Below are 22,380 nucleotides of genomic sequence, written 5' to 3'. Positions count from 1 at the left end.
TTGGCGTCACACAGCCTTCTAAAAACTTCCTCCAAATGGACTAAATGCTCATCTACAGGTTTAAAGAAAATGATTATATCATAGATGTAAATCAAAGCAAAACGGTATTCTAACCTCTCAAAATATGACCCATAAGTCTTTGAAAACTGGCTCCTGAATTCACTAATCCAAACGGCATTGTCACAAATTCATAAACGCCGTCGTGCGTAGCAAAGGCTGTCTTTTGTTGCGAATCCTGGGGATCAGTTGGTTAGAACATCCCTTGTACAGCATGTCATTAATACTGGTGATGCTATGCTTATCAGGCAAAGGCCGTATAGAGTATATCCTGATGTTTTGGTAAAAAAGAAGGATGGGTCATATAGATTTTGTGTTGATTTTCGTAAAGTTAATAAAGTCACTAAAGTAAACAGCTTTCCAATGTCTTTAGTTGCTGATGCGCTAGATTCTTCGCTGGTGCAAGCGTGTTTTCCACGTTGGATCTCAGAAGCGGATTTTGGCAGATACAAATGCACCAGGATTCACAACACTTATAGTAGTTTGCACAAACAGCGGTCTTGAATTTATTAGTTGATGGTTCAGTTCCATTCGCTGAAAAAAGGAACACAAGAATATTGAGACTAGTTGCCCTTGTTTCGCCATTGTTTTCAACACAAGTAGTTTGTGTCCATTAAGGTTTGTAAACAAAAAAAAATTTACCAAAATATTGAAAAATTTGGTTTCATCCTTGGTCAATGAGCAAATATGAACATTGGTAATTGTCTTTTAATGAATATCGAAGTGTATCGCTCTCTTAAAAATTCCCCTACCAATTGCCTCATTCATGCGTCTAATCATTTTGCAGATTGCAAGCATTTGTGTCGCAGTAAAGGTTCGATAACAAGTTCTGGCCAAGTCACCAACGAACACGACTGTAGAAAAGGCAATATAACACATAACTGGAATTGTATTCCAACTACAGCCACTAAATTGTAAGTGTATTTCCTACTTTACTTTCGATTAATTGGCCTATTGGTTTCTTATTTTACAACTTTGGACCCATATTTATGTTTTGTCTTAAAATTTTCTTACTCTATTTTATTAGTCTTTAGAAAGGTCATCGTTTTATCCGAGTTTCACACAGGAACTATCAAATGCTCCAAAATGACTCCAAAGGAAATGAAATATTTTCGCACTACTACTTGTTTTCTTTTAACGAGACAAGAGCGTTGCTTTCTAGTAAAAAACGCTTTAGAAACTGACGATCAACCTAGGACTTTCAGTGAGCGCGCACACAATGCAAAACTTGCCCTTTCATTCACAACGTAATGAAAGTTTTGTCACGCATTCACCTTTACAAACGTTATCTATAGCATAAGCTGCCGCACACTATTGACTAAGATGCACATGGGTCAATCAGTGAGATTACAAGGCGACAGATCTAAATGTGGAAAGAAATGATACATACTCATCAAAACCTGATGCTATTTCAACCTTCCACATTGTTCAAGCCACAACACGTTTTTTTTTTTTACACCAATGAATCACAGAGCTTTGCAAAAGCCTTGTCTTTTTAATCGGCGCTCAAAATCCGCCAAAAAATCAAATCAATGAACGCTGCTCTATCCGAAGTATTTTTTTTATATACATTGCCATGTTCCCGGCCACCAATATCTTTGCCTTTACACGCCCATGCAGACATATCCTCGAATCCCTTGATTCGATCCAACGAAGGGCTTGCGCTCGAAACGTCAGCTTTTCAATACTTTTACGGTTGTAAATTTGACTTAAGGCCGTGGGGGCACCTATCTATCAATAAATTCATAAGACAAAGTTTTGCTTGGGTTACATCTTTTAAAACGCTTATATCTCGGCTGTTAGAGGCAATTTAGATATGATTTAGATATTTAATTTGAAACTGTCGAATCTAGTTGATTCAGACGTCGCATCTCAAAGCAGTTACCTCTGGAATTAAATTAGGGACATGTGAAATTCGACGTTTGAACTGGGTAATGATAACAGTGTCCAGTATTACTAAAAATACCGGTAGAGACACTACGATACATACCGCATTTTTTATATTTCTGTAAACTTTGCTTTCAACTTAACACACTATGTTACTAGCTATATGCACCAGACAGGTGAAAAAGAGAGTAAAAAAGAAATGAAAAAAAATATAAGGCTACTGGACCACCTCAGTAACCGCTGACAGCGCTTACCGAGGTGGTATGACCGTACGATTCTCTCCCTGCTGGTTGGGTGGCTTTTAATCGGTCGGGGAAAACATTAACACAACACTGTTCACCATTATTTCTATTGTTTTAGGTTAGGGTTGCAAACCATTTGGCTTTTAGGGTTGGAAGAGCTGCTACATGACCTCTCTCCCAGGAATGAAGAAAAACAATATGGCTGCCAAATACATTCTCTTAGTTTTTAAAGTTCTCTTTTACTAACTAGCATTGAACATTTTTTTCGGCAAACAAACAGTTAAAGGGACAGTGTCCCGATTATGCGCACGCGCGAGCGTCATCTGTTTTTTCTTCAAAAGACAATGGAACTTTCATATTGACTCGACAAGATTTCCTCCTTAACCGCACCGCCAACGGAAATTTGTTGTTTATATTCTCAAGTAATATTCTAGACTTTCGAAGAAGTCTTTCGTCTTATTTAAAATTTGGCTAGCGGCACGAAGACTCATCGCGATTTTATCGCTAGCAGGACCGCCTCGCGAACCGAAAATCTCGTTCCGCTCGCTCTAAAATGTGAAACTTGTGTCAGAGGTCAATTGTTCCAAGTCCAGCAATATTTGCCTGATTTGCTCGCGTTCTAGCCTCAGACGTTTGAAAGGTATAAATAAAAAGGCAATATCAACGCCATGAATCATCGCAAAGGTTAATCAAAAATTATATTATGATTTCATTGCACTAGTTTTTCTAAACATGTAGCGCCTGTTTGTTTGATTTTGGCGGCCGTTAGGGAGATTCATTTAAAAAAAGTTTACTAACGCGTCGTTGCAAAACATTCTGCTTTACGAAGCTCCCCTCCACAAGATCTCTTCAGTCACATCAATATCTCAATGGTTTCTTTCTTACAGTCTTTATTTTTGCTGTTTCATTTCTGCGTATTCCTTTCACAATTATCTAAGCTTGTATGGAAGCTGGCAGAAGAAATAAGCCTTCAATCGGCATAAAGCGCTTCCCATCTTTTGGTCCTCCAGCCAACGGCAATAAAAGTAACGCCAAAAAATCCCATTTCGCCCAAATCGAAACTCAACGGGAACAGTACATCATTGATCTGTAATCGTGAGAAGTTTTAATTAGTATTGAACTCGGCCAAGCGCGATGCAAACGGATTTTTCAAGGTTCTCTTACTCTCCTCGCATCTTTTGATTTCCCGACATCCTGTCCGAAAATCAAAGTTTGGTGCATGCGCAGTAACCGGATACTGTTCCTAAGTTTAAAAAAAAAAATTACAAAAGTCTCAAAAGTAGGTCTCCTTTTCGATTTTAACTTGCAATATCGGTCAATTTGCGCCACTTTTAATTTTCTGGCTCAGTTTATGTTTGCTTTTGCTTTAAAAATGGAATAATAGTTACCAAGCCGACAATACTGTGTAAAGAATTGTTGAGAAAAACAAAAAAAACCTGCCAATTTAAGACAAAAAGGTACTTTAAAAACGGACTAAAACATTCAAAACGCTTTGATCACCTGATTGAGGACGTCACGTCCCTCTTTTAGCCATGAAGAAAATTATCAGGTAGAACATTACTTTCCTGCACAGTTTCTCTGCCGTGTGATGAAAGGTTGAAGCTCTACAGCCTTCGGCCTAGTCTCCCGACTTTTTCGCTCATGTTCGTTACCCCTTAAATTTTATATGCCCAACGTCAACTGGTTATTTTTAAATGCCCCACGCAGCTAAAACCTCAGATATGCTATTTGTTTTTAACTCGTTAATGAAATCTTGTCAATCTTAGGGAGCTTTAGATCGAGGACGCGACGGCTTTTAGAACGCGGTGACCGAGCAAAAGCCTGGAATGAGAACGGCGTTCTAAGCGTGGGAAAAATAAGCTTTAGTTTTGCAACGCCCCAGTTCAATATTTTTGTTATTTTCACAAAAATAAAAGATAGGATCGTTTAATGAAGCCCAAAATTAAATATGCTGTCAATGTGCTAGGAAAAAAAATCAATGATGAAGAATTTTTTTTACGAAGAAAGCGTGCAGCCTAATGAATCAACGATTTCCTCACTCGTCGTAAAATAAAAGTTCTCTCGTAAACAAAATCCGGCCGAATGTAAAGCAGATTTCCGCTTGGAAAAAAACTTGCATCTTCTGCACTTGATTCTTCTAAAGCTAGGATCTTATCTTAAGTGTTGTATAACTCGGAGGGCTCATATGGTGTTATCCCCTCTTTTCTCGACTTTTTCTTGTGCCTGTTGGCAAGAACTCCCACATCACTACAAACTGATCGAGTGTCGGCAATATTTTCCTACGTGCTGCTTCGTTGTCGCGTAGCGGTTATTATTAGCAACGTCTCTGTACAAGATAAAGTCTTTTTCTTTGTTTCAAAACATCACGGGACTACAATAAGAGATAACAACACCAACAGCTTAAAGGCAGAGGTAAATTTCAGCTAAGATTATAATTTTAAAAATATGCTTCCATGAAAAAAAAATCATATTCTGTTTGTTCTCAGCCAGTTCAGGGGTACGTTTGGCAAAGACGACGGGTAAAATACCGAAGATAATAAAGAACTTTAAAAGCTAGGAGACACAAATTGCTTCAAATAATTTTGTAGAAGAGGAAGCCATTTCTGATCCGTCTTCGCTTCGCTTCGCCAACCTCAGTAACCCGCATATCAAGTTAAAAAATGTCATCTCCGCCAAGTTTGCAGCGTAAATTTTCGCGAGAAAGTTTCTACATGAATCTGGATTTCGATTTCTAGGTTGACAAAGTCAATTAATACTCACGTTTTCTACACAGCGCCAAATTCCTTTGACTCGCGTTTTGTACGCTTTACGACGCGTCAAATTTGAAGGGTCGAGCATGGGCAGGAAGCCTTTTCTGTGAAAAATTACTTCCAGTCGCGTCGCAGATCTGTCGAGTCCTTGATCTAAAGCTCCCTATAGTAAAAAAAAACTACAAATATTATTACATGGAACAAAGTGGCAGCCTAGAGGAAAACGAGGTCCATTTTCGCTTTTAGTTTGAGCACAATAGAGAGTGAAACCATATCATAAAATTATCCACTTTTAACTGATTGTTGCGAGTTTAGTCGTTGTTAGCCTACAAGACCTGACAATGAGAAAAACATTCCATAATTTTCGTTTAATTGACGCACATTAACTATATTATATTGTAAGTAAATGACCTTCTGTCCCTTTGTTTGTTATTTAATACCAGACGTAAATCGATGATAAATGACATCAATGAGTAATCGATGAGTAATTATTGGGTAATCAACCGATAAGTCATTGATTATTCGCTATAATCAATGGGTAATCGATGACTAATCGATTGCCAACAAGTTTGTGCCCTATCGATTTCTTACGATTACATCGATCAATCATTGATGTCATCGATGAGTAATTGACGCGTTCGATTACTTATCAATTATCTAATGATTATCCACCGATTAGTCATTGATTACACATCTCATACAATTTCTAGCAATTTTTTTCTTAACTTATTTCCGGTGATAAAAATTTACGTTTATGTTTCTTGACGATAATAATAGCCAAATAGGAATTAAATTTGCATGAGAAAAACCAATTTATTGCATACACACTGAGTTATTATGTTTGAGTCAACCTGAGTGAAAACATGGTTCCTGCCTTTATTCAACCAATTTCAAAAGCGAAACGGCCTTTTTACGTGTGAGTAGAACGTTTCGACCAATCAAAGCGCACCCACCAAAAGCAACCGTGTTTTTGGTAGCTTTGTGTTTTCGTTAAAGGTTTTATTCTTGCAGGTCTGTCAAAAATTTTTAGCAGATTTCTGGTTTGGTTAATATCTACTCAAGAAAATTGCCAGAAGAAGCTAAATAATGGCTGAGGGAGAAAGCCTTCGCTTTCCAGCTTTGCAGAAATCCTTTAACAAATTTATCGAGGAACAGAAAAACAAACAAACGTTGTCGAAAACTAGACGAGATGTAGGCTTGCTCTCCGAGTTTCTGAAATCCAAGCAAGAAAACTGAAAAATAGAAGAGATACAACCACAGGAACTCAATGATTTTCTGAGTGAGTTTATAGTTGCTGTCAAAGAAAAGATGGGGCCATTATGAACCGTCAAGCCTCAGAGGGTTTATAGCGAGCTTCAATCGTCACTTGAAAAACGTGAAGTATTCAAATAGCATCGTCGAAGATCGAGAGTTTGAGCAAACAAGGACGGCGCTGGATACTCGTGGCAAACTCCTGAAAAAAGAAGACAGGGGAAGCACACCATTTGAAGCCGAGACTATCAGCGATGACGAAGTAAGAGTTCTTTACAAGAGTAATATACTATGAATCTCTAGTGCCGAGGCTTTAATCAACACGGTGTGGCTAAAGAATTCAATTCGTTTTGGATTGAGAGGCTGTGGTGAACGTTGTCAAATGTGCTGGTCAGATGTGAAACTTTTGAGGGATGCCGACGGGACTGAATATTAGAATATTGTGAGCGTCAAACCAAAACAAGAAGCGGTGAAGAGCCTCGGAATATTAAACCAGTTAAACCTGAAGCTTTCGCTAGGCCGGACGGCCCACCCGAAAAAGACCCAGTTTTTGTACAAAGAGGAGATAGTCTCTTAATTCTTTCTGGGCAGTTGAAAATTCTGCTTTGTCGCAGGAAGTTTGTTTGACTTCAGTGGGAGGTTTCATATGAGCTGACAACTCTTCATTGATCTTCAGCGCATTTTTTTTCAAATTTGGGCCACTCTTCTTGCGGCCTTCTAAGGAACTGCGGTCCTTGTGACCATTTTTCCAGCTGTTCCGGGAGAATTCCCTTCGTCAAGGCGTCAGCTGGATTATGTTCAGATCTGATGTAGCTGAACTCTTGAGGGTCTATTCTCTCTTGGATTTCAGCAACTGCGATCGTAAACTTGCTTCTTTGTTTAGCCAATCAATCAAATTTAAAGCATTTTCTTCTTTTCCCATGCGTAGCATTTCGCGGCCAAATTCAATGTTATCGTTGGCATCCAGTTTAGACAGAAACTGTGACATGACAAAGGGTGCTTCCGATGTGCTTGTAGAGCGAGTTCGAGTCATCCTTTATTGGTTTGAGATTGGTAATTTCGTTTAGCGGTGTGTCCGTTAATTTCATTTGATATCCAAATTCAGTATCAAGAATTTTCCACGCTTGCTAGATTTTCTTGCTTGGCCGGACTTGATCAGACCAAAAAGAGTTTTTTGGTAACGCTTTTCTTAGTCTTTGAGGCTGTTCGTGTTCGTCCTGTTTGTACTTATTTATCCAATAGTTAAATTCGCCCTTCCAAGTTGCATAAGATTTTCTATTTCCGTCCCATGCTGGCACTGATAACTTCTCAAGTCCGTCACTAGCGGTCTTTTGCGAACCTAAAACGTCTACCATTTTGGTTACTGCTGTGGTCATAGCTTCGAGCGCATCGTACGGTGGTTCTTGGGAGTTACACGCTTTTTGATAAGTGGCAAAAATTTCGCTGTATTTTAAAAAATCGCCTCTGACTTTATCGCCCACCTGCTGATTAGCCTTAAGTTGTTCTTCTGTAGATCCCGTCTCGATTAGCCTATCCGTAATTGCCTCTTGCTGTTTTTTAACACAATTAAGAGGGAAATTAAGTGTTTTTTTCCTTTTGCGTTTTCTCTACGATTGAATGAAGTATTAAACTTTATTGTTCATCAGTTCTAAACTTCCAATATTGGAACAAAGTCAATTCATCCTCATGTAATCAATGCATCCAAATGTCTTCATGAAACTCTCTTCTGAATTGCAAGTAATGTTTCATCTAAGCAAGGTCCAGTTGCGTAACTTCTGAACTTGAATTCAAATGATTCTCCGTATTTTCTGCGGAAATAAAGGAAATGAATACCTTTTTCCTACTGAATATGCTGTTTTTGTAGATTCCAGTCTGCTCCGGATTTTCTGAGGTCTTGAGCTTTCACCTCCACTTGTTTAGCTTCTGCTTGCGACTTTTCCTCGTCGGTTCGTCAGCTGCTGACTTCAAATCGGCTCAGCTTGAGGCTTTGAACAGAACTTGTGACTTCTCTTCTTCGAACTTGTTCAGGTTTTTTGGACTGGTTTGGATATATATCGAATCCACTTGGAAGAGTATCACGAACCAGTTTTTTGCACTTACAACAGGTTTATTCGGTGGTATACTGTAATTTTCTCTGTACACACTTGAATCACTGAAGACGCCGAGGGAGAGAGTAAAAAAAACCTGGTACATTTCTGCTCTATCTTGATAGTGTCCCCGTCTAATACCGCGTGGCCGCTTATGTACCTAAAACTGTCCTCGTGGGAGTTAATTAACACTATGTAATAACCGCTATTTTAATGTGTCCACGCAGTATCGCTCTGGCTATGGGCGGAATGCGAAACAACTCTCTAAGGTCAAATGAGTCTATATTCCTCGAGTAACCAGGCATTAAGACTTATCCAACTCTTGGCGATCGTGCATTCCAGTCAGCTGCCCCTTATTTCTGGAATGTATTACCTTCGGCAATTCGTAACATGAAGACATTGGACACTTTTAAGACTGCTGTTAAAACTCATTTTTCTAATTTAACTTTTAAATAGATTTAGTTGTAGTTTTTTTTATAGTTTTTAATACTTTTTATTCAAGTTTTAATAGTTTCTCACGCTTTAGTCACCTTTAACATAAATTTAATAACAATATTGTAAAGCGCAGCCGAATATATTCATATAGAGGTTTGCGCTATATAAATGTAAATTATTATTATTATTATTATTATTTGCCAAAACGCCACAATGTACAAGAAAATATTTATTTTCTTAAATCAAATGATTCTTAACTTGTTCACGCGCGTTTTATTGATATAAATAGCATGCAACAGTCGCATTCATTATCTGCCAAAAAGAACACGCGCGTGACCTATGGCTGCTGCGCATGCCAATTGACCACTCGAGAAAATAGCATAACACATCATCATGCTCTTTGTTTGTCACTCCAAAATTTTGCATAAGCATTGTTTTCAGTTTCTCTTGGGGCCATTTTAACTCCCAAGAGAAACTGAAGTAAATGCTTCTGCAAAATGTTGGGGTGACAAACAAAGAGCATTATGGTATGTTATGGTATCTTCTGGAGTGGTCAATTCCATAAATTCCTTCCAATTATTCTAAAACACAAGTTTTATTGTTAACAGGGTTAACGAACTGGTTGCCCAGAGGAAAGTGAAATCCATGTTCACTTTATTTCCTTTGACCACGATACAGGGCGAACTGCGATGTTGGTTTCAGAACATTATCCAACATTTCTTCACTTTTATAACAAAGAAAAAAAAGAGCTTTTTTCCCTTCAGCTGAGTTAAATGTTTTTAAAGCAAAAACATTGCTTTAAAGACATTTAAAAGGTGATGAAAAAGAGGCGTCCCTTAAATACACAACAAAAAAGTGCGAGTTGTTAAGCAACATTATGCTGCCAAACGAGTTGTAAAGTGAGGTTTCGCGTTTTATCACCCACGTTCAATTTATCTGAGCTACGATACTTGTAAGCCTTAACTTTTTATGTTTTTTCTTTCTGTTGGGAACGCAATGATTTATAACTCTCCAAATAGAGTTTGTGTTTCCTTTGCACTTCAATAATTCCGAGCGAACATATTCCTTTTCTGCGATTCTTATCTCTCGCTTTACTTCCTGTCTAAAAAAATCGAAAAGCGGTCAAGTGGAGTTTGTCGTTTGTTTTACGCGCCTTTTTATGCCAGCTGTCACGGGTTTTCATCAATTGTTTGATCTCAGGTGTGATAAACGGATTCGGGCGTGACTTGATGTTTGTGCGGCGTGACTTGATCTTTATGGTTTTCGCTGAGTATGGTAATAATAATAATAATAATTCATTATAATTTAAAATTTATTCATTGGATAAAAATACATCAGATGTTACATTGAAAAGTTAAGATTCAAGCGCAAAATACTGAAAATCCAAGTAAAGAAAAATAAATAAATGCAAATTCTAAAATTTCTTTTAAAACGTTTATGCAAGTAAATCAAATTTAAAATTCTAAAATCTAAGTTAGGTTATACCAGAAACCCATAAGGGGTTGAAACGTGTAACTCGCGTTCAATGCTCGTGAATATTCATTTTGACCATATTTGGAAATCTTAGTGACGGATATCAATTTTCAACAAAATGGCTGCTGCGCGATCACCATGCAGATGTTTTAAGACAAGAGTTCTCCATTTCAAGGTTAAAAATACACCGTTAAAAGACAAAAAATGGAAAAAGAAAGTTCAAAAGAATGCTCAGCTTTCTTTTTGTGGAAAAAGGGAAGCTTTTCCTCAAGAAATCGTCCTTCGAGGAATTCAACCTTGTTTTCTTTACGGCGGAACCCATGGTCTGTTTTGAAATGCAACCAAGTCAGGGAAGTTTTTGCTGAATTTTCATGTACATTTTGCACTCTATGGCCAAGACAATTACGTTTTTGAAAGGGAATTTATGTATTTTTAAATGCTTCATACACGTTTTATAAATTTTTCTCTTCGCTAAAATGTGCCCTCATTTGAGATGGATTTTGTGTTGAATTTTGCCATGTGCTTAGCCCATGTCACTTGCGTGAACGGATCCACGATCCAGATAGTGTTTTCCGAATTGTTTTAAAGGATTAACTTTTTGGACTTTGAATAAAAATTTTCAAGAAACGGCTTCTGTGTCTATGAGTTTGTTCATTCATAAAATTAGCTCAAAACACGATCGTGACTACAACATCTAAGTTTAATTTAAGCTTTTAAAATGCTTCTCACATTCATTACAAGCATCACTTTTTGCGAAGATGTCAAATTTAGGTTTTGGACACTTTTGATACGCAGCTAATGAATTTTATTCGAAAATATTTTTCCCTGTTTATTCTAGACTTTTAACATGAGAATTTTAAAAGCCTATTTGGAGTATAAGTTTACTGTGCAGAGGCATCATTTTTTGAAGTGACAACTTCAAGAAGTTGCGAGACCGTCAATGGGTTTCATAATGTTACGTTTGGCCCGGGTGGTAAGGCAATAAAATCCAGCTCAGTGTTTCGATAATATTCCTGGTTTCAACCTTTGAAAGCTTTCTCGGCTTTCGGGAGTTTTTCCCCCGTTTGTCGGCTATTTTTTTAAGCGGGCGCGGGAACCTGAATGAAAATTACGTCACGTTGATTACGAAGTTTGATTGGTCAGTTATCTCTTCTTCTCATTCCAAATATGGTACTTTCGAAAATGAATAATCACGAGCATCGGACAAAGCAAACATATGGGAGTTACACGTTTCAACCCCTTATGAGTTTCTGGTTATACTTAAGAACTTATCTGTTAAAAAAGTTATTTTAAAACGTTCAGTATTTACACTAGCTGTTACAATGGATGTATTTCTAAGTCGCTCTGATGTAATGGATGATCGCAATTATAAGAATTATAAGGTACCATTAACACACTCAAAAGTTACAACTACATCGATTTCTCCATACTTAAGTCACCTTAACGGCACCTTTTTCGCCTCTTCAGTTTTTCACGAAATGTTGACAGAATACTACGATGTACAAGAAACTATTCACGTTCTTAAATTAAATGATCCTTGACTTGTTCACGCGTGAATTGTTTCCTATATTTAGTATCTAGAAAAACGCAAGCGCCTCTCCTATGACGCCTGCGCCTGCCAATTCAATAAACACCCTTAAACAATCACAACAAAGGCATTGTATTGTTAATTGCATTAAGGAACCGGCGGCCAAGAGGAAAATAAAGTCCATGTTCACTTTTCGTTTGAGCTCTATACAGGACGAGACCACAACGGTTACAGAAAATTATCCAGCTTAACTGATCACTGAGAGTTGCGACGCTTATTCCTTCATGGTTGATAATCTACGAAAAGTAGGTAAAAACATTCCACGATTGCCGTTTATCTAATCCACAGTAACGTTATTTCTTTATCTACAGAGATTTGAGAAACAACGAGATCAAGGACCTCCCGTCAGGGATATTTTCAAATCTCCTTTCCTTGCAAACACTGTAAGTGAATGACGCATTATTTCATTATTTTTTATATGACTGACTTCGAAGGATCCGAAGACCTCTTTTGGCACCTGCGGGTTGGGGAAGGGGTGGGGAGGGGGTGCACGGTCGATTTATTGCCCATAGTTTGGCTTCGTTTTCCAGCTTTCGTTTTTTTAAGTCTTTAAAAGGTCTTTTTCAACCACAGTCCTTTGAGTGCATACAGGTCAGAAGCAACCATTTCTGGATTAACCGAAATTGAGGTTCGACTTTTCGTCTGTTTCCATCGTGTTATATCTCAGAATTCCTTTGCCTTCTCTCTTACTTTTCTGATAACCTTGCTTGAATAGCTTTTGCTAAAATTGCCCTGCTAGAATTACTTTGCCTTGCCTTTTTGCTCGGTAACTTATTTTAAAAGCCCAGACTGGGCTAAAGGTTTCTGCGATTTTCGCTTGTTAACAATATACACTAACGCTAGCTATGCCGTTTTTTATCATCATACTTATTCCCTTGAACTGTGTAACACGTATGTGTTACGTTGATTTTGGAAGTGCTTCTTCTTCTCGGTAATCCAGTAATTAAAAAAAAAATCCCCAAAGTGCAAATTATGAGGCAAACTTGGCACGCCCAAGAATTAACGATCACTCGTAAAAGCTTGGGTTTGATCTGGAAAGGCGTCACCTTCAACAGTTTAAAACGCTTACTGCTTAAACCTTAATGGGTGAATTTAGAATTTAGAACAATACAGTAGACCATTTCCTGATACGATCCTCCCTATAGGCAATATCTTCCTGTGCCAACGTCAGCACTCACTTTCACATTAAGACTAGTATACAAAACATTGGAATTCTCTAGTTGCTTATTTCCTTAATAACATTTCGTCACCTTTATAAAGAAAGAAAAGATGCCTTGAAATTTTACACTCCCAGTTTTACCAAGTTAGCGATGCCCTGTCCAGCATACAGCGCCCTCCTCCTACTTCAGGTCGTACGGATAAAGAAAGCCGCGTTAGAGTTTTTTCCGTTCAGTTGAGTTAAACATTTTTTAAAGCAAAAACTCCTCGTTTTCGAAAGAAAACAATTTCAAAAGGCGAGGGCGTCTCAAGAAGCCATGAAAGCTTACAGGTCAGACTTCCTCTTTACATTAGGTTTAGTTGTTATTATAGGCATTTATTAAATCTTTAAGCAATAGGAAACGTTTTCCGTGTTTGCATAGCCTGATTTGAACACGAGAAGGGTTTGGAGAATTCGAGACAGTTATATTCTACTGTAATTCAAGTCAACATAAATCCTCTTACTCTTACAATCATTGTATGAGAGATTTATAATAACAAATTCTCATTTCAAGACATTATTTCACTTTAATGCTCAAATCAGGTACCTTAAATCCTTTAAAAACTTTTGCTACACTGCATCTTGGTTGTGTTTCACAACCGGGCACGCTCTCTGCTGTTAAGAAAACAAAGAATGATTAAGTTCCTCGAGGCAAAAACTAATAATATTATTATATTAGTTATTCGCCCTTCCTGTATTGTCGCACTCAGCGTGTCTTCATGCCGATTTCATTTACCATGTATGTATCTGGGAGATTCAACGTCGTTGAGAACCACCTACCTAGTATCCATATGTATGCAGATGATATCCAGCTGTATTTGTCCTTCATGCCATTGTCGACATCTCCTCAACATGGTGCGCTCAGAGCAATCCAAGCTTCAGTCTCAGACGAAAATAGTTGGGACCCTTCCACCGAACACTCTTTCTACTTCTGGCCCGTCTCCTGGTCCTCCCAATGTTGGTTATCGCAGTTCACTCACCAAATCTTGCACACCAACATTGGGAGGGAAAGAAGATAGCAAAGCGCCCCAACAATTTTGAATGAGACTGTTGTATCACAAACGTTAAAGCTTGGATGGTCACCAACCGGCCCAAAATAAACGATACAAAAATGGAGTTTCTCTTTGTGGTTCCCGCCAACAGTTGAGCAAGGTACAACTTGAATTAGTCACTGTCGAGGATTCTGAAATCAGCGTCTGCAATCTCGGGGCATGTTTGATGGACATTCATGTGAGCAAAGTCTGCAGTAAGGCCTTGCGCGATCTATATTTCATCAGACAGATCCGAAAATATCTATCGGAAGATGCTAACAAAGTTCTGGTTCACGCCTTTGTAACATCTCGTGTTGACTATTGCAACTACCTGCTCTTTGGTTTCCAAAATACCAACGTGATCCGTTGCAGAGGATTCTTAGCAGCTGCAGCTGCCCACATTGTCTGCTTGGTACCCACGTTCAGTCACCACACACCAGCCTTTATAATCTACATTGGTTACCAGGGCCCTAGTGCCTCCAGTGATACCCGTCCACCGAGCTCTCGTTGGTGTTGGCCCTGTTTACCTATAGAAGTTTCTAAGATTCAAGGAAAGTGGTCCCTGCAATTTAAGATCTGAAGCCAGCTGCGAATTAAAGGTCCCCAAAACAAAGTGCGAGACCCTTGGGCACAGGGCCTTTTAGCACTTGTTGTGGAACACTCTCCCTTCAGCTATCAAGAGTATCTGGAGTGTTCAGGGTTTCAAGCAGGCTCTAAAGACCTTTTGATTTCGTTTAGCATTTGCCCATTGAACCAATTCGCGTACAGTGATTGCGATGTTTCATTTTCATTTTCCCTAAGTGGCTGTCATGTTTAGTGTACGTTTGTTAGCTTTTGTTAGCGCTTCGGAATATGTATACAGTTTTAGCGCTGTATAAAATTAACAAAATATATTATATTATATGAGCTTGGCCATATTTCTGAAAAACAACATTGTTATCCAAACTATCCACACCGTTGGATTAACTGAAATGTGACTGACATATGCCATAAGTTTGCTGTATGGAGAAAGTTTTGGGACTGTACAGTTATGCACAATACACAAGGAGGTTCTCCCTTCATCTTTTCTTTTGTTGATTTTTGTCGATAAAACAACCGCACAGCCTCATCCTTACGCTTTCCTATAACAATGTCATAAGCGGGAATGCTATGGATAATATTCTCTTCAGAAATTTTAAATTGACGTTTACTCTTAGAATATGCATTTGACACAACCCTTTCCAGTAAATTACAAGCATTAGATATGTAATTGTGAAGACGCCTAGTTTACATCTTTTGTGCAATGTATCAAACATTCTACCAAGTGTTGGTGTTTTTGTCTTTGTACCACCATCGATATCAGTGCCGTAGCACGTTTCTTCTTTTCAATGCAACTTTTGGTTAGACTTGCTATCACGAAGTACAGTTGCCTTTTTGGTTCTTTTTGCAGAAAATTGTTGCAATGAAAAATTAACGAACGAAATCCATTTAGACCAGCAGTAATTTTGTTTGGCCATCCATATCAATGAATCCAGTTTCCATTTTTTGAAAAAAAGCTTTGTTGGTTCGTCTCAACCGTGCCTAGTGATTTTTTTCGTACAATTCGTGCTCAAATTCCGGACAGCTAGCGACGGTTAATTTGAAATCTCTTAGTAACTTTATTAGCAGGAGTTTCTTGTGTTATCCGGTACATCTGCGACTTTAGGTCTGTTTCATGCCCAAATTCTTTCCGTGCAGACCATAATAAGCAAATTCTGGTTGAAGCTGACTGTGTTTATAATAAAAATAATAATAGTAATAATAATATTTTATTATAATTTATAAGTTATTCATCGCATAAAAATACATCAGATGTTTCATTGAAAACTTAAGTTCAAACGCAAAATACTGTTGTATTAAAACGCTTTGTATTTACACCACGTGTTATAGTGGATGTATTTCTAAATCGCTTGATGAGACCCTATACCTGGAGAGGATATTATTAAATGGATGATTGCAATTATAAGAATTATAAGATAGCATTAACACACTCAAAATTTAAAAATACATCGATTTATTCATACTTGAGCCACGTTAAAAGCACTTTTCCCGGCTCTCCAGTTTTCCACAGTAACTTTATTTAGTATATACTAAAACAGTGGATAGTGTTTTTCGCGCGCTCTGAAGCCAGAGACACTGAGGTGAATAATTCTTATTTATTTATCCCCAGGGATTTGAGTGACAACGAGATAAAGGAGCCCCAGTCGGGGCAATTTTCAAATCTCTCTTCCTTGCGAACGCTGTAAGTGAACGAAGCACTATTTCATTAAAATTTTTAATGTCTCAGATAAATGACCCCGAAGTATCCGAAGCCTTCTTTTGGCACCTTCGGGTTGGGGAAGAGAAGTGATGAATAGGGGGTGAACGTTTCATTGATTACCTGCAGTTTGGCTTCACCTTTTTCAGCTTTCTTGTTTTTTTAGGTCTGTAAGTAAGTAGTGGAGGACGGATGTTTTACTCCTTTTCTTTGCGGGGGAATTCCATTAACTTTCGGGGAATACATAAACGCAGATGACGTCATGCATCTCATTAAGATAGGATGATGTCATAGTTTAAATTAATGCCCATGACGTCATGCATTCCATTAAGGTAGGATGATGTCATAGTTTATTTTTAGCTGGCAAGGAGCAAGTGACGTCAATAATTTTTAGCTGGCAAGGAGCAAGTGACGTCAGAATACCCTAGGGGTTGACGTCATCAAAAAATGTTGACATCATAATCTATAAATAGAATAGTGATATCATGTCCCTACTTGGTCATGATGGTGTCATATTTTTTCTAGGTAAGATGATGTCAGGGTTTATTTTTTACCTGCCAGTTTTTTCTTTTGTTACAAAACACATAAAATGGTCATTCCTTACCAAGTAAATCATTCTCGAGATTTGAAATCATGGTTGGATCAGACCAGATCATAATTGATGAAGTTGAAATGGGAGTACACATCATACGGAATAAAATAGGAGAGATTTTTCAAGATGTATTTGTTAGATAAGTGAATCGTCTGATCTATGTAGCAGTGAACGAACACCGCGATAGTTGTAAAATGGATGATTTATCTCAACTGCATCACACTTGCTTGACCATGGATGCTCAGGAGGTGTGGGCAACATATTTTGAACACGTGAAAGGAAAAGTAGACTTGAAAAAATTATGGAAGCTTGCACAGCAGGAAGTGGAAACTAGACTAAATTTGCAGTTAAAAGAGACTTGGAAAAAATATTTAGTTTGCCTTTGTAAGATGGATACTAGCACAGTCTATTTACTCTACATGGACTTTTTAAGAAGGGACGAATGCCATCAACTTGGGTGTTATGAATACATGTTTGAGAAAGATTGTTCACAATAAATGTATAATAAAGTGATTATCTTATTTGTGGTTCTAAAGTAAACCCTAACTCTTTTGGTTCTTAAATAAACCCCATTCTTGTTCCTAATGAGTGGAAAGTCTATTTTTAAAAATAGGAATAAGAAGGTGCGATCGCCTAGCAACACATGTCTTCTTATTTAGCGCTAAAAATCGGATATATAACAAAACACACACACATACAAAAAGTGGAGCTGAAAACTCTCTACTTCAATTTTGACTCACCATTACAAAAGTGTTTTCTCCGTTCTATCTCGAGGAAACTCAGCGCTTGGTGAGCTTATGGTCTTGTCAATTCACGCGCCGTTAGCGTTAGTCAGTTAATTATGCCGTTTAACAAGCCCAAAGTTGAATACAAATTAGTTCATCTCTACAGCTAGACCCAAGGGAGCACCTTGACTTATTATTGTAAAAACACAAACAATTAATAACTTAACAAGGATCAATTTAAACACGCGACAAATAAATTGACAAGACACGAGATACAGTTTTAAAAACTTTATTGAAAACCAGTGACAAAGAGAGTCAAATACACAGCGATTTGGAAGGGATGGAAATTAGACCTCGTCTTCGTTCTCCTCTTTAGAAGACGAATAAAAATTGGTTTCCAACGTCTTGGCGTTTTTGTGTGTAATTAATCCACAATCGTGACACCGAAGAAAGCCCTCTTTGATGTATTTTCTCTCCTCGCGGATCTGGTGATCGCATATAGGACAAATCTTGTAGTTATCGTGCCAAAAGCATTTAGGACATTTCATGATCAATGTGGAGTACACATTAGAGTTTTCGCAACGTTCACAGGGACTTTTAGAGTGAAAGGTGGTGGACGTTTCAAGGCTACTACTTTCTTTTTGCTCACTATCATTTTCAGTGTCGTTGTCGCTCTCTTGGGTGCCTTCAGTTTCAACGCCATTCTCAGAAGCCACTTCCTCCTCCTCCTGATTTTCAAAATCCGATGAACTGTCCTCATTATTACTCTCATTATCGGAAGTATTTTCTACATTTCGGTAGCCTTTTTCCTTTTCTATTAAAGCACTTAACAATTTTTTGTTCTTGATTAAACCTTTATCGATTCCTAACTCTGCAAGTCCATCTAGAAACGTATTCAGCGCACGAGGCTTGGTAACCTCATTATTATGAGGGAGTAACGCATACTCAACTAGCTCGGCGATGTTTGTGACGGGAATAGTGCGTTTATTTCGAAGTAATTGTCCGTTGGGAGTCCAGAAAAGAATATCTTTGGACGCGGCCATACTATGCAGCAAATCAGAAGCACGCTTTTCCGACACTGCTCGGGAAGATGACTCAAAACATCTTTTATTCTTGGTTCTTCTTTTATTCTTGGTTCTTCATCCTCGCTTTCATCACCAGAACTTTCGCTTTCTTCATGTTCACTCTCGTGTTCTTCTTCAACCAAATCTATCTTTCTCTTCATTTTGATGAGTAGCCGTGACAGACCATAGCTTCCTCTTTTATAGCATCAAAAATCCTAGGCTTGTAACAGCAGGTACTAATAGGTCTTGAATAAAACCATCGCCCTCTTGTACAAGGATTCGCTTCTTTGTTTTGTAAGGGACATTTGTTTCTGCTAGGTTTACTAGAGCATCCTTATATGGCAACACGTTCCGCTTATTTTCTTCGGGGATAAGAATGTATTTCTTAAGTATATTGTATAAGACTTGGACTAATGCATGTAGTTGTTGTGGACTGGCTGTCCGTAAAAGAAACTGTCGCTGATGAGCTGGACAAAAAGCTAAGAGTTGAAGAAAACTACGATTGTTCTTGACAACTTGAGACATTGCGACAAACTGAGCGTATGATAGTAGTTTGCAGTCTATTATTGACTGCCGTGGAGTAAAACAATGGAAATGTGGTGGTGGTGGTGGTGGTGGAGGAAAACATCAGAATTGTGGCGGCGGTGGTGGTTGTGGAGGGAAAACAATAGAAACATGTGGTGGCGGTGGTGGTGGTGGAGGGAAAACAATAGAATTGTGGTGGTGGTGGTGGTGGGGGTGGTGGAGGGAAAACAATAGAATTGTGGTGGCGGTGGTGGTGGTGGAGGGAAAACAATAGAAATATTTGGTGGTGGAGGAAAACTATTGAATTTTATAGCCTTCAAAACTATATCAATGCGCATTATGCTACCATTTACCCTCCCCCGGAGAGGATCGTTTGGTGTTATTCACAATGGCAGCCTGCGTATACAGAAATGCTAGTCGCCATGCCACACATTGAATTCGTCAAGGGAATTCCCACGGCTTTGGAGCAGGATTCCTATTTTGAAGTGAACAAAGGGAATTTGATCGTGTTTGATGATCAAATGATTGACGCCAGTAAAGACAAGCGAATTGTGAACCTCTTTACTCATGGTTCTCATCATCGCAATCTAAGCGTGATTTATATCGTGCAGAATCTATTTCACCAGGGGAAAGGTAGTCGCAGCATAAGCCTAAACAGCCATTATTTGGTGTTGTTCAAGAACCCACGAGACAAATTGCAAATCTTGACTCTTGCCAAGCAAATGTATCCCGGGAAAACTGATTTCTTTTTAAATCAGTACGAGGAGGCTGTAAAAAGACCTTTTGGTTATCTGCTGATTGATCTGAAAACTACTACCCAAGATAATTGTCGACTGCGAACAAACGTCCTGCCCAGTGAAGAAGGTTTTAACCAAGCAGGGTTTCAAGAAAATATTCCTCAAGAGCTTTTAAAATATCTAAAGCAGCAAAATCTTTCACCTGTCCCACTTCTTCCAGTTATGTAAGAAATACAGGGCAACATGGATGACTTGCTTTCTCGAAACGATCTTCGGGACGATGAAAAAGCTAAGAGATACTCTCAGTTGCAAAACAGATACCTGGCTTTTAAAGAACAATTAAATACAAGAACCCGACCGGAAGAAAGCACTGTTCCAGACTTAACATCAAGCACACAAGATTCTTCGACAGCAACGGTAGCAGTCTCCACTCCCATTAACCCCTTCAACGTAACACCTAAATTAACACAAGTGGCTATCTTACATAAACCTGACAAAGAAAGCCTCACCCCTCCACCACCCTTAAATCCTGCTCTCCTGACCCTTCCTCCCACAGTAGAAACCCCATCACAACAAAGCCCGAAGCGCAAAAGGCGTCGAATTCAATTTGTAAATTATTTGGATGATCATAAAGCTCATGCCAAACAGCTGAAAAAACGTCGGCATAAGAAATTCAAACCTTACAAATACTCCATGGGCGAAGAAGATGAAGATTAATTAATTTCCATCCCTTCCAAATCGCTGTGTATTTGACTCTCTTTGTCACTGCTTTTCAATAAAGTTTTTAAAACTGTATCTCGTGTCTTGTCAATTTATTTGTCGCGTGTTTAAATTGATCCTTGTTAAGTTATTAATTGTTTGTGTTTTTACAATAATAAGTCAAGGTGCTCCCTTGGGTCTAGCTGTAGAGATGAACTAATTTGTATTCAACTTTGGGCTTGTTAAACGGCATAATTAACTGACTAACGCTAACGGCGCGTGAATTGACAAGACCATAAGCTCACCAAGCGCTGAGTTTCCTCGAGATAGAACGGAGAAAACACTTTTGTAATGGTGAGTCAAAATTGAAGTAGAGAGTTTTCAGCTCCACTTTTTGTATGTGTGTGTGTTTTGTTATATATCCGATTTTTAGCGCTAAATAAGAAGACATGTGTTGCTAGGCGACCGCACCTTCTTATTCCTATTTTTAAAAATAGACTTTCCACTCATTAGGAACAAGAATGGGGTTTATTAAAGAACCAAAAGAGTTAGGGTTTACTTTAGAACCACAAATAAGATAATCACTTTATTATACATTTATTGTGAACAATCTTTCTCAAACATGTATTCATAACACCCAAGTTGATGGCATTCGTCCCTTCTTAAAAAGTCCGTGTAGAGTAAATAGACTGTGCTAGTATCCATCTTACAAAGGCAAGCTAAATATTTCATCCAAGTCTCTTTTAACTGCAAATTTAGTCTAGTTTCCACTTCCTGCTGTGCAAGCTTCCATAATTTTTTCAAGTCTACTTTTCCTTTCACGTGTTCAAAATATGTTGCCCACGCCTCCTGAGCATCCATGGTCAAGCAAGTGTGATGCAGGTGAGATAAATCATCCATTTTACAACTATCGCGGTGTTCGTTCACTGCTACATAGATCAGACGATTCACTTATCTAACAAATACATCTTGAAAAATCTCTCCTATTTTATTCCGTATGATGTGTACTCCCATTTCAACTTCATCAATTATGATCTGGTCTGATCCAACCATGATTTCAAATCTCGAGAATGATTTGCTTGGTAAGGAATGACCATTTTATGTGTTTTGAAACAAAAGAAAAAACTGGCAGGTAAAAAATAAACCCTGACATCATCTTACCTAGAAAAAATATGACACCATCATGACCAAGTAGGGACATGATATCACTATTCTATTTATAGATTATGATGTCAACATTTTTTGATGACGTCAACCCCTAGGGTATTCTGACGTCACTTGCTCCTTGCCAGCTAAAAATTATTGACGTCACTTGCTCCTTGCCAGCTAAAAATAAACTATGACATCATCCTACCTTAATGGAATGCATGACGTCATGGGCATTAATTTAAACTATGACATCATCCTATCTTAATGAGATGCATGACGTCATCTGCGTTAATGTATTCCCCCGAAAGTTAATGAAATTCCCCCGCAAAGAAAAGGAGTAAAACATCCCTCCTCCACTACTCTTTCAGCCATAGTCCTCTTTGTCCCTATAGGTCAGAAGCAACCATTTTAAGTTCAGGATCATCCTTTCATCTGTTTCCATCACTCAGAATTCCTTCGTCTTCCCTCTAACTTCCCTGATAACGTTGGTTCACTATCTATTGCTAGACTTTATTTTTTACTCATAAATAGTGTGATCAACTTAACTTTTCTGGTAACTTCATTTTTAACGCGCGTCTGGACTAAAGTTTCTTTGGTAATGTTCGGTTTCTTCAA

The 22,380-nt window shown here is 38.3% G+C and overlaps 2 protein-coding genes across 2 annotated transcripts in view; both read left to right on the top strand.

The window, feature by feature from the left end:
* The first annotated feature begins 744 nt into the window (after positions 1-744).
* The window catches only part of LOC140925651 (uncharacterized), a 164,728-nt gene continuing 143,092 nt past the window's right edge, over positions 745-22,380 (top strand). The window contains exons 1-4 of the mRNA XM_073375565.1: positions 745-754; positions 845-971; positions 12,082-12,153; positions 16,188-16,259. Coding sequence (XP_073231666.1) covers positions 745-754; positions 845-971; positions 12,082-12,153; positions 16,188-16,259 — 281 coding nt within the window. The remainder of the gene's footprint in view (positions 755-844; positions 972-12,081; positions 12,154-16,187; positions 16,260-22,380) is intronic.
* LOC140949378 (uncharacterized) overlaps positions 21,450-22,380 on the top strand; it is a 36,717-nt gene continuing 35,786 nt past the window's right edge. Inside the window, exon 1 of the mRNA XM_073398540.1 lies at positions 21,450-21,498. Within this exon, the coding sequence (XP_073254641.1) occupies positions 21,450-21,498 (49 nt within the window). The remainder of the gene's footprint in view (positions 21,499-22,380) is intronic.

This window comes from Porites lutea, chromosome 1 (genome assembly GCF_958299795.1).
Source record: "Porites lutea chromosome 1, jaPorLute2.1, whole genome shotgun sequence".
Lineage (NCBI taxonomy): Eukaryota > Metazoa > Cnidaria > Anthozoa > Scleractinia > Poritidae > Porites > Porites lutea.
Note: the sequence above shows the minus strand (reverse complement) of the source record. Positions and strands in the feature narration are given on the sequence as shown.